General features: G+C 39.0%; 1 protein-coding gene across 1 annotated transcript; it reads left to right on the top strand.

Moving 5' to 3' along the window:
• The first annotated feature begins 1,323 nt into the window (after positions 1–1,323).
• KDELC2 (KDEL (Lys-Asp-Glu-Leu) containing 2) lies at positions 1,324–9,835 on the top strand. The gene is made up of 8 exons (XM_009867378.1): positions 1,324–1,378; positions 2,511–2,708; positions 3,850–4,136; positions 4,561–4,777; positions 6,140–6,336; positions 7,056–7,250; positions 8,253–8,357; positions 9,213–9,835. Exons 1-8 carry the CDS (start codon positions 1,324–1,326, stop codon positions 9,336–9,338), a joined length of 1,380 nt encoding a protein of 459 aa, XP_009865680.1. The 3' UTR covers positions 9,339–9,835.
• The last annotated feature ends 3,004 nt before the right edge of the window (positions 9,836–12,839 follow it).

Below are 12,839 nucleotides of genomic sequence, written 5' to 3'. Positions count from 1 at the left end.
TGTTAAAATGCTGTTTTTAAAAATAGGTAGAGACAAAGATATAATCATAGAATCGTAGAATCATAGAATGTCAGGGGTTGGAAGGGACCTCTAGAGATCATCTAGTCCAAACCCCTGCCAGAGCAGGATCCCCTAGGGCAGCCACACAGGAACTCATCCAGGTGGGTTGTGAAAGGCTCGAGAGAAGGAGACTCCACAACCTCTCTGGCAGCCTGTGCCAGGGCTCTGTCACCCTCACAGTAAAGAAATTTCTCCTCATGTTGAGGTGGAACTTCCTATGTTCTAACTTAAACCCATTATTTCTTGTGTTCTATTACTGGGCACCACTGGGAAGAGATTGTCCCCTTCCTTTTGACACCTACCCTTCAGATATTTATATACATTAATAAGGTCCCCTCTCAGCCGTCTCCTTTCAAGGCTGAACAGCCCCGGTTCTCTCAGTCTCACTTCACAGGAGAGATGTTCATGTGCCTCAATCACCCTCATAGCTCTCCGTTGGACTCTCTCCAGTAGGTCCCTGTGTCAATAATACCAACAGAAAACTATTTTCTCTGCCATTCTACCTCATGACATGCTCTGGATTGAAAAGCTTCTTTGTTCAATACTAGGTGAGAGTCACAGGGAGAGGATACTTGGCTCAAGTCGGCTGCTTTTAAGCAGGTTGAAAAGAGTGGTTGTGAGCAGCAGTGACATTTGGAGGCAGAAATGTCCATTCCTTTGAGAGAGTCATTCATGGAACCCTTTCCCGAATTCAGAAGGAGGGGACTCACTCCTGCATTAAGACCTCTGGCAGTATTTAGTTGAATTAAGGAACAGAAATTGTTACTTCTGAAGAAATGGGCCTTGCATCTTGTTTAGACTACTGTCCTCATGCCATTCGTGAGGAAACCAGCTCCCTGATGTTTTCTTGAAAAGGCTTAGCACAGTCTTGGTGTTTGTACTGGCACTGATTTCAGAGTCTTTGGGGTCTCTGAAGTCTCTTCAGTCTGTCAGAGTGAAAACCAGATACTTTGGTTATAAAAATGTAGATCACACAAGAGGAAATGAATACAACTGCATCTCAGCTATCATAGACGTGGGTACATTGTCCTCATTTACTAAAACTGTTTCCAAGCCTTAACCACAGGGGGCTTGAGCACTTGCATTGTCATCCTAGCTTGCATTTATTCCTCTTTTCTGTAATCTGAATCCAAGAGAAGTCAAATTGCATCAGAATCATTGTAAAGAATGAAAATTAAAACAGTCTTTCTTCTGAAGCAGAAGTATATGCCTGTTGCCTTCTCAGCTGCCTGATAGTGAAGGGTTTCCTCTCCTGCCTCAAGAATGGTCCATCCCTGTGGGCAGGAAATCAAAGACAGACAGCAGGAGGCCTGCAGGGGTGAGCAAGGAGCTTCTGGCTAAACACGGGCAGAAGAAAGAAGCGTACAAGAGGTGCAAGCAGGGGCTGGTGACCCAGGAGGAACACAGAGATGCTGTCCAATTGTGCAGGGATAGGGCTGGGAAAACCAAAGCTGATGTGGGGTTGAATCTGGGCAGAGATGTGAAGGGCAAGTACATCAACAGCAACAGGAGTCTAGGGAAAATGTGAGTGTGCTGCTGAACGGGGCAGGGGACCTGGTGACAAATGACACAGAAAAGATGCTGTTGGGACATGTGAATTTGAGTAATACCATGATTTTATCTATATCTTTCAGTTTAATTTCTTTCTGTTTACTACTTTGTGGTAACATTCATTACATTTCTTTGGTTTGCAAATGCATAGACCATAACATTTTGTGAATAACCTGTCCCCCAGTTTTTTGAAGAGTAGAGCTGGCGATGACCATTTGTGACAGAACTAGGGGAATGCAACAGATTAATGTTCACGCATACTCGTGTCATCTGCAAGATGTTCCACGCCCAGTTAAAAAGTCATGGTGCATCAGTGAGGAAATGCTGGTGACCCTTAAGCACAGGTCAGACACATCTAGGAAACATCTCTACTATAATTCTCGTAGCCCATCTTTTCAGTAGCTGGGACTTTAAATTTGCAAAGCAGTCAGCTGCAGCCCAAAGGTGAACAATTTGTATCTGACTCTTAACTGCCTTTTCACAAGCTGGCAAGTATTCTTTTCTCCTGTTATTTTAAACTCAGTTTCCTACCTTTCATACTCTAAGAGGAAATTATTGTTCTAACCTGAGCACTAACTTGAAAACTTGGTTTGAAACTTGGTGTTTGCTTCAAAATACAGTTGTCCTTTCCTTCTGTCTTGTAATCATTATTTAGCTTTTTATCTCCGTCTACAGGTTTTCCATTTATTAGGTGTGCGATGATCAATGATCTAGAAAATTTAGTGGGATGATCTTCCATCACTGGAAATTAATTTTACCAGCTTGGTATAATAGTAACAAAATTCTAGTACAAAGTTAAATTAAGTTCGGTGGACTTAATCTAGTAGAGTTTTCTCTCACCTTTACTTCATGTATGTGATTCCAAGTGCTTTTATCTGTTTATATTCTTCTCTTTTCAGGAAGAACACAGTTTGAAGTGGTGATTAATGCACTTTCTCCAAAAGAAGTCACCAGAATTTACACCCCTCGTCCTTTGGATAGAAATGATGGCACATTTCTTATGCGGTATCGGATGTATGGGAGTGTCAGAAAAGGCTTAAAAATTGAGATACTTTATGGTGATCAGCATGTAGCTCAATCTCCTTATATTTTGAAAGGTAAGGGTAATTTTTTGATTTGATGTAATGTTTTGATTTAATGTAATGTATGATGGTAGCTACAGAAATGCTATGGAGCGATTTAATGGGAAATTAGACATTTGTTTGCCCTTTCTGACAAACATTCTCCTTGTACAGAGGAGTAAGCAGGGACAGTCTATACATTGCCAAGTTATAGGACCATGATATATAAGCATGTAGATTATGTCCTCTGATATTAAGGTGATGTGACTGGACATCTCCTCTTGCCTTTTGCACAAGGAAATAGATCTCTTCAGATTTGGCAGGCAATGAGAGAGCAGTGCTTGTGTTTTTCCTGTTCTCAAGCAGGTATACACTTAAATGTTGTGTTATTTTTATCTAAGGTAGAAAATATTACCTGAAAAGGTGAGAAGGTTATGTTCCCAACACTTTATAATGCAATATTTCAAATGTCTATGATTTCTAAAAAGTGCAGTCCTTCATAACAACAAATGCAGCATTTCTTTAACCAGACAAAACTTTCTTTCCATTAGCCCAGTTTAATTCAGTCCAGGCTTATACTACAGAAGAACTATTTAAAAGCGGGGAAAACAAGACAAATTATGAACCTATGACACAAGACAGAACCTGTTTTGATTAGAAGTCTATGAAATAAGGGCTTTTTTCATGCTCATTGAGATTCTTGCTTACACCTAAGCTCTCTGCCTCAAAAGGACAGAAAGAATAGTCAATTATACAGAAGAGAAAACACCTCATGCCAAAGGTAAAGATTACTGAATCAAAGTTTTGAATTAGGCTAACACTGCAACTGTAATACCTCAGCTCTGGTAGATATGGACAGTGAGAACAATTCTGAAGACCCCCTGTGGCTGGCAGGTAGCACAATAATGGAGCTTCATTTTGCAGGTGAGTTTTACCCTCATAACAAAAAATGTAGTGTTTTGATTTCTGAAAAGAGAAGAAAGTTGCTGTTCTCTGAATTACACTGCTCACCCCCAGAAAAGTTATAGGGAGGATGATTTCCCAGGAAAACTGTAGAAAATTTAGAATAAAAAATGTCAAGCCGCTGCAACATCTGCATTTATATGCCCACGTGTTTGGGGAATTATGACTGACATAGAATCACAAATATAAACTCCCAGTGCTTTGTTTTCTGCAGGACCAGTTTATCATGAATATTGTGACTGTCCTGAGGAAGACTCTGAGATCTGGCAGAATGTTATGTCTTGTCCATCCCAAGAACCTCAGATTACAAAGGACTTCATTTCTTTTCCCACCATTGACCTTCAGCGAATGCTTAAGGAAATCCCAACAAAGTTCAGTCAGACAAGAGGTGCTATTGTTCATTACACTATTCTCAATAATCACATCTACCGTCGCTCCTTAGGGAAGTACACAGACTTCAAAATGTTCTCCGATGAAATGTTCCTGTCGCTGGCAAGAAAGGTATCAGTTTTGATCATGCAAGATGATTAAGTCACGTCCTAATATGGCAATACTGCATTTATTGTTATATTTTGGGGATTATAATTCGTGAAGTAAGGTTTGACTTTTGTTTTTTCATCTAGATGACAGTGTGTCTTAGAGGTAACCTGGGAGAGAGGGTGAGCTTGGCAGTAATGAAATGGCTAAGAAAGCTGCAGGGGCTAGGGTCTGACTCCACAAGCCTTTTCCTGGCCTATGTGAATGTTCCTTTCATACTCATTTGTGGGGTAAAACCTTGAAATTCATGCCTTAAACTCAGGTAAATCTATTTGCTCTTGCGTAGGTTTACTGATTCTGTGTGACATAAGAGAACTGAGGAATATGTGTAAGAGTGACAAACAGCTTCTAGCTTTGTGTCGTTATCCTTTCTTGGGTTTATGTTTAGGTTCACCTTCCCGACGTGGAGTTTTATCTTAATGTTGGAGACTGGCCGGTTGAGTATCGGAAAGCTAATGACACACCTGGTCCTGTACCTGTCATTTCGTGGTGTGGCTCTGTGGATTCAAGAGATATCATCCTCCCAACGTATGATGTAACCCACTCGACTCTTGAAACCCTACGTGGAGTCACAAATGATCTCCTTTCCATTCAAGGAAATACAGGTAAATCGGAGATCGTGGCTTTGAAGAAAAGAATTTGTTAGTTCTATCAAAGCATCAAGTTGCATTCAAATAACATATTCATCTTCAGTTCACAAGTGCCTTAAGAGGTCTCTTAATACAAATAGGTTAGTCTTTACTGATTGCAAACCCTTTCAACACTACTGCTAAGCAGGTGTTTAATAGGAATTTAGAGCCAAAATCTAGCAAGTCAAGTTTACGATAATGGTGAATTTTAATGTAAAGGTGTCCAGAGGATAGCTACCATGACCTGTCAAAAGAAAAATAAATGTAATTCAAAGGCTTTTCTCCTCATTGAAGGACTTTAATAACGTTCCTTCTAATGAACTATGAAGTCCTTCTCCTGACAGTGCTGTGGGGCCCAGTGTTCTTGTTTACCAAAAAATGAATTTGAATCCTGAAAGAAGTAAACTAGTACTATGCTGCAGCCTTTTTCAGGTAAGAAAATATTGTCTATATAAAAAAATACCTCAGAGCAGGATCTTCTGAATTTCTTTTTTCTAGCTCTGAAGGGTCAGTTTTACTGACAGGTGTCTTCCTCCTGCCCAGGCAATTCAGGAATATTTAGGGGTCAGACAAATAGCATGAGCAATGCCTAAGGAGTAAAACTTGAGTGAGGAGGTATTTTATTTTATTTGATGAGTTCACGGTTTCTTTTTTCTTTATTACTTTTAAAATTAAATATTTTAATTAAATTATCATTTTGAAGCCTTCTGTTTAGTACAGCTGCTTTTCCAATTAGGGGACAATAAGAGCCTACTTCACTTTAGCAGAAGGATGAGGAAGGACATATTTAATGTTTTTAAAAGCATGCAGTAAACAAATATTAAGTCTTTCAGGCTCTTGCTAAATACCTTGGGGACACAGTATAGCCATTTTTTTTTTTCCTTTTTAAGTCATCATTAAGTGATTCCTCAAAGCCCTAACTAAATTGCTGGGTAACAGAAGTGGATTTTACTAAAGAAATTTTGGTTATTGTGGCAGCCTTTATGGATGGAGAATTACTTTAATTATTGGTCTTTTACTTACATAATTTGATTATAATCCCTTATGTAGCTTAAAAGATATTTCAAGGTTTTTAAATATAAAATTGTTGGAGGGAAAAGTAACTCTCTGATTTTTCTTTCATAAGTGACTCAGTTTCTCATCCCAGAATTCAAGCCAGAGCTGGGAGTTTAAAACCTGGGATTAATAAGTGATTATGGATTCACTACAAGAAATCGTACCGGTTTTACCATGTGTCTGAGTGTAATGCCACTGTCATAGCAAGTTCTTTATTTGCAGTAAAGATATCATGAACTTTTCATTACTGTTTACTTTCACTTCGTCACTCAATGCTCATAGGGCCGTTCTGGGAAAACAAAACTGAGCGAGCATTATTTAGAGGTCGAGACAGCCGGGAGGAACGTCTCCAACTTGTCAAGTTGTCCAAGGAAAATCCAGAACTGCTAGATGCTGGAATAACAGGATATTTCTTCTTCAGAGAAAAAGAAAAAGAGCTGGGGAAGGTTCAGCTGATGGGCTTCTTTGACTTCTTCAAGGTAGCAAGCATATTACAGTCTTAGATTAATTTGCTCTCAGGTTCTTACCAATTGAAAAGCCACGGCTTGCTTCTGCTAATTCCATTCAGTAAATAAAACAGTTATGCTACGCTGGTGTAAAAAGAGGACAGTCCTGTAAAAAGCAATTATAATATATGCCAATTGGAGTTCTGTTCCAGAGATTAATAGATCAGAAATCTATTAATAGATCAGAATATATATATATATAAAACATATCTATTAATAGATCAGAAATCTGACAGCCAAGAGAATCTGCCAGAACAGTACATCCACGGTTACTTTTAATGTAATGTTTCAGATTATTTTATATAATAATATATGTTTCAGATTATTCAGATTATTCTACACTCAGGATAAATGTACTCTTTCTGAATTTTACGTATGGATGACTTTTATTTCCTTCCCAGCTCCACCCCTTGCTTCATCACTGGACACTCTAACAGAATACCCATCAGGCAGATCATGTAACACAAAAGTTCTTCACTGTTAGCTTTGGATAGAAAACAAATAATTTTTCCATTATTTTATCCAGAACACCATGAAATTCCACCTGCTTAACATTAAAACAAGTGTGAAGATGAGAATTAATAAACACAATTATGTCTTGCCTGTGAAAACGATCTTTTATACAGCCAGTGTTGTTCCTATTCTGATTCAAAACTTTTCACCTTTTTTTCCCCTCAATCTTCATACCACAGTACAAATACCAAGTGAATGTAGACGGCACCGTAGCAGCTTACCGGTTTCCATACCTCTTGCTGGGTGACAGCCTAGTATTGAAGCAAGATTCTCAGTACTATGAACACTTTTATACTGGATTAAAACCTTGGAAACATTATGTTCCAGTTAAGAGAAACTTAGAGGACTTGCTAGAGAAAATAAAATGGGCTAAGGTAAGTTTTGTCACTAATTCCAGTTCAAAGTGATAAACAAACGTGTACAATTAATCTTAATATTCTGTTCCATTTGTATTTCCACGTGCGTATTTTGCATGAACGCTACTGAGATCCTGGGATAAAGGAAGTACATTTTGTTGTTAGTGTAAGATGAGAAGGCCTTGATTCAAGTAACCGTCTCTGTTCAGGGAAGTGCGTAAGAGTTCATTTTAGGTTTGTGCTGAACTGTTTCATGACTCAGGGCCCTAGTATACAGGGTAATACAGGTAATTTTCAAAGAAGTGCCCAGAATCCTAGATACTACTTAGATAATTGCATTGCATTTTTTTTAGGTCCTGACTAGAACAGAAGTCACGGCATGTTCTGTTTGAACATACAGAAAATTGCTGCTCTGTAACATGCTCAGAATGAGGCTGGGATTCTGTAACCGAACAAACTGATATAACTGCGTGACTGAAAACACACCTTGTGCTATAACCATTCATTTAAAAACCAGGAAAAATTTCTGGTGTGAGAGTACCGTAGTGCTTTATAAAGAATCAAATGAGAATACTAAAAGCTTTGAAATGTAGACCTAAAAGACTTGAGAGTAAGCACAGGAATTTGAGTTATTTTTAAGAGGAAGATATTGAATTACATTGCATAGGAGAGGACAACAGCTGGAGCTTTGTCTTCTGTAAAACTAAGTATGTCTGGGAGATGTCAGGCTTGGTTTTGGAGAGGCTTGTGGCTTGGACAAAATAGTAAATGAGTTTTTGAAATTGTACAATTATCCATGAAAGTTGTTATTGATAGCCCTAAGGTACCAGTTGTGACCATAAAAGCAATCCAGTATTTAAAAAAAATCTGCAATTTAAAGTGTGCCTTTGCAGCCTACCAGTAATTGCACATAAAGTTGCAGATTTGAATAGCGCCTTTAATAAAACTTTTCATGCCAACCAGGCTTTAAGTACCTCATTGATTGCTCTATTATTCATGTGTTTTGTCTCAATTTTCCAGGAAAATGATGAAGAAGCAAGAAAAATTGCTAAAGAAGGACAGTTAATGGCAAGAGAATTACTTCAGCCTCACAGGTTTTACTGCTACTATTACAAAGTGCTCCAGGTTAGTACCATAGATCACTTCATTACTTTCCCCCAACTGTTACTGCTACTGATGCTCTAAATTTCATATTCAGTCCTTACTTACATCAGTAGCAGACACAGTTTGTATTATTCACAGGAGGTCAATGTAAAGAGCTTTGCTGAAACTTGCTTCATCATTAAAGAGGCAACTTGACATAGTAGTTATTTTACAGAATCAGAGATTTTGGTTTTTTGTCCTCATCCCCACAGTGAGGCCTCTTTTCAGTGTCACTTGCTATGTGGTTTCTAATAGATCACCTGTACCCAACTTTCTTCCTTTTTCCCTTCATGCTTATCCCCTCATGAGCTACTCTGCTGTATTACAAAACAATGGATATATGGAAGAGAAATTCTGTAAGTATGGCTAGTAGCATCATAAATGGCAAAGCAGCCCAAACAGTCATTGCTTCCTTAGGAAATGCCAATCTTTAGTGAAAGAAGTTTCTGTTCTCTGAAAGTACTAATTTCTTTCTCCTGTTTTGCTGTGCAGAGTTAGAGCTCAGCTTCAGCAGCCTCAGGTTGGCACAAAGTCTGGAACTGTTCAGTATACAAAAATGACAGCATTATCTGCATGAAGTGGTTAGAGGCACAAATAATGATAGCATTTGAATTACCAATAATAATAGGACAGGGGAGAACATTAAAGGAGGTTTTCAGAGGCAATGTAGCCTATTAGTAGGTGTGTTACAAAGACACCTTGTAAACAGGTTGTAAACAATGACATAAGGAGCCTGGATAAAGGCAGGCTTGTGAGTGGAAGGGAGGAGGAAAAGACTGTTTCATGAATTATATGTTGGTGCTTGTAGCATTCTTAAATGTTGTTTACATATTTCAGGAATATGCCAAACGCCAAGCCAGCAAACCTGAAATACGGGATGGAATGGAACTTGTACCTCAGCCTGATGACAGAGACTCAGTGTGCAGTTGCCACAGGAAAAAGCCTTTAAGGGACGATCTGTAACTGTACTGGACGAAGAAAATCACCCTCTTACAGCGCAAGAGATTAAACAGGAATTAAGCTGTGAATTCTAAGACACTTAAGCACTAGCAAACATGCTTAGTTATGTATCCTCGTATTTACATATCCTTCTTCACACTGACTCTGATCTACAACGTTGGTTCCCACAATTTGGTCTCCATGACCACCACCAGACAGATACTGAGCCTGTGGTGGGGAGCGTCTAGGGGATCTGTCTGATGTACTGCATTGCTGGGAAGAGGAGCACAGCGCTGCTCGCGTTCCAGCTGGGACCTAGTTACCGAAGTTTTATGAGGAACCAGTCATCCACAAAAGATCTTCCATGAGTCAGTCCAAGTTATTCTAAAGGAGCATTTGCAACATACTAAAGCAGTGTTACGATTCCTTCATAAAGTTTACCTCGGTGTTAAGATTGTTTCTTGTATACAAAACAATTTTCTAACTAGACAAAGAAAATGAATATTTCAGATTTACAGATATCAAATCTGGTGTTGCTCTGAGGTTATTTTGTGGTCTATGACAGATAACAGAGATCATGATGTAATATTTGTCAATTTCAGAGGAAGATGGAGAGGAGGGTGAGAGAATCAGAATAATATTTTTATAAGCACTGTGGCTGTGAATCACCAAAATTAAATGCTGCTCTAAAGCAGACAGTGTAGCTATCACAGTCACCGTGCTTTGAGTCCCAAGACACTGCTCTCAGGACCTGTTCCCTGCCAGTGACCAGGACTTAGGAACTGCAGGTGAGGCCAGGTGAAGTACTGGTGTCTTAGTTCAGTGATACAGTCCACAGTATTCCAGGCTACTTGGGTGTTTACATGTCTGAAATTTCTTGGTAGTTTTAGATTGCCTAGGTTTAACTTCTGTGTAGAGCAAAGGATGCCGCCATCTTTCACTTAGGTTAGAATCACAGAATCATAGAACAGTTTTGGGCGAAAGAGATCTTCAAGATCATCAAGTCCAACCTTTGTCCTGGCCCTGTCAACACCACTAAACCATGTCCCTCAGCACCACATCTACCCATCTCTTAAACACCTCCAGGGATGGCGACTCAGCCACCTCCCTGGGCAGCCTGTTCCAATGGCTGACAGTCCTCTGAGTAAAGAAATTCTTCCTAATATCCAACCCTAACCTCCCCTGGCGTAACTTAAGGCCATTTCCCCTTGTCCTATCACTTGCCACTAGGGAATTCATGAACTACTTTTTCATGTGCCTGTCACAGAATCACAGAAATGCTTAGATTAGAAGACACCTTTAAGATTATTGAGTCCAACCATTAACCTAACACTGACAAGTCCTTGACTAAACCTTATCCCTAAGCACTATTTCTACCAAAGTCCTCAGAGGGATCTTAGCCATCTTCTGCGTTTAGATAATACCTAACTTTATACTGAGATCAGACAGCAGATCAGAGATTTCATGCTTCTGGCTCAAACAGAGGACAGAAAAAACTATGCTGCTCTTCCTGTGTAATAGTCTAGAGACCATACTAAGCAATTGGGAAGCCGGTTGTCCTCCTTGGTTTGATTCAAAGCCATTTTTCCAGAGAGTGCCTTAGCTCCAGGCTGGAGAAAAGATGTTCAGGTCTTCTACTGAAGTTCTGCAGCCACAAAGCTAGCAATACAGAATTCACAGCGCCAGAAAGAGCTGGTCATACCGTTGCCATGAAGTATGCTTTTGGGTGGGGTGGAAGAAAAATCCCAGTTCTGGATGTGGTTTCCAATACCTCTTTTGATTTTTTTCTCTACTTTATACGGCCCTGAAAGGAGACACCAATGCCAGCACTTAAGCCCAGTGCCCTCAAGTGCTTATTTCTGTCCTCTGCCATTCTTGTCTTGGCTAATACAGCTGCCTGGACAGCTTCCCACTCAGCTACACTCAGATAATATCTTTCATGGACACCAACTTCTCCTTACACAAAAAGGAATGGAAACACCTTAAGGCTGTGGACTCATCTAATTTCTTATGTGCTGGAAGTTTGGTGCCCTACACCTCATGCAGGCTTCATTCTTGGTTCTGCACTGCAAGTTACTCTTATAAAACACATAAACCAAAAATTCTGCACTAGAATAGGAAGAAGGACAAGGTTTTTCAGTATGCTAAACATGGGAAGAGCTTCAGGTTTCTAAAGAAGTTAATGCAACTGTCCATCAGTAGTTTATTACATTGTGCCAGTTAAGAAAAAACCTGGAACATGCTGCTCTACCCATCATCCTCTTTGTTCTGGTTCTGACACTAAATTTATGTATATATATTGGTTGTATTTTTATTTAGCATGACAATCAGTCCTAGAACTTCAGACTGTAAATACACGTTCAGCTCATCTGACATAAAATATCCTACTTCAAAATTCAGCAGCAGGGTTCTGCTGCTGGACCCCACACTTAAAACTAAGTACGTGCGCATCTCTCCTCTGTGTACGGTCACTTTTACTGGATGATAGGATCTCATTTTGTGATATCCATTATACTATGTGCATTTTATATTCAGCAGTATTTTTGGAAGTGGTCTGCTCAGCAAAGGCATACCAGGTGGTTGAAGCAACCAAATTTTCCACTCTTTCACAAGCATATGTCAAACCAAAAGTCTAAAAATTACCTGTTTCAAGACAGGCAAGTTTTTTAAAAGAACCCTAAAGTATGTGTCATGACTCTCCCTGTTCCAGCTCATTTTTAAAAATATAAACAGGTAATTTTTAGACTTTTGGTTTGACATATGCTTGTGAAATATTTTTAAAAATGAGCTGGAACAGGGAGAGTCATGACACATACTTTAGGGTTCTTTTAAAAAACTTGCCTGTCTTGAAACAGAAGTCTTTCAAACTGGAAGAAGAATCAGATAAATTTTAAATGGTCATGAATATAAATAAGTGTGATATTTCATCCCTCCTTTCTTCCCTCATAAAAAGGGAAAAAAAGATTCTAAATTCTTCTCTGCCAAAAACAATAAAAGCTCCTTACTTTTGTAATGAACATCCCTTCAAAGCAAAGACTAGTTTGTCATAGAATGCCTTACGGATGCTTCTATAGCTTAGAGGCAAGAAATAAGTTGAAAAATACAAATATGTTCATCTTTCTGCCAAAATTCAAAAACAGTAGGGCATGGTGGAACTTTCATTAAAAGTGCTTAATCATTTGACAAAATCTGGTTCAATTTATAACTATGGATCTTCTAAAGATAAAAGAAGGTAAGGCAAAGCCTCTCTTCTTTCTGCTGGTGGTACTATATGCAATTTAAACTGTAATGAACAGCGATCGTTACAACTGCCCCTCCAGGCCAAAAAAAGATGTTAGATCTATTTTAGTTTGATGACAGGGTGATACTCATTGGCCTCGTGTGTTACAGGAATTGCTAAATATTCAGTAAAACCTGTTTGTACAAGTAAAGTGTAGTACAAAGTACTACAAGTACTACAAGTACTACAAGTACTACAAGTAAAGTGTAGTACAAAGGGCCATACATACACTAGAGTTTCTATTA

This window comes from Apaloderma vittatum, unplaced genomic scaffold (assembly GCF_000703405.1).
Source record: "Apaloderma vittatum isolate BGI_N311 unplaced genomic scaffold, ASM70340v1 scaffold1224, whole genome shotgun sequence".
Classification (NCBI taxonomy): domain Eukaryota; kingdom Metazoa; phylum Chordata; class Aves; order Trogoniformes; family Trogonidae; genus Apaloderma; species Apaloderma vittatum.
The sequence above is the reverse complement of the archived record's forward strand: the minus strand, read 5'-3'. Positions and strand labels throughout refer to the sequence as shown.

Bases quoted from the DNA above. Each gene is read 5' to 3' on its own strand.
- KDELC2 (XM_009867378.1), top strand. From the start codon at position 1,324: ATGGTCCATCCCTGTGGGCAGGAAATCAAAGACAGACAGCAGGAGGCC. The intron at 1,379-2,510 runs GTGAGCAAGGAG...TTCTCTTTTCAG, and splicing joins ACAGCAGGAGGCCTGCAGGG to GAAGAACACAGTTTGAAGTG. The intron at 6,337-7,055 runs GTAGCAAGCATA...TTCATACCACAG, and splicing joins GCTTCTTTGACTTCTTCAAG to TACAAATACCAAGTGAATGT.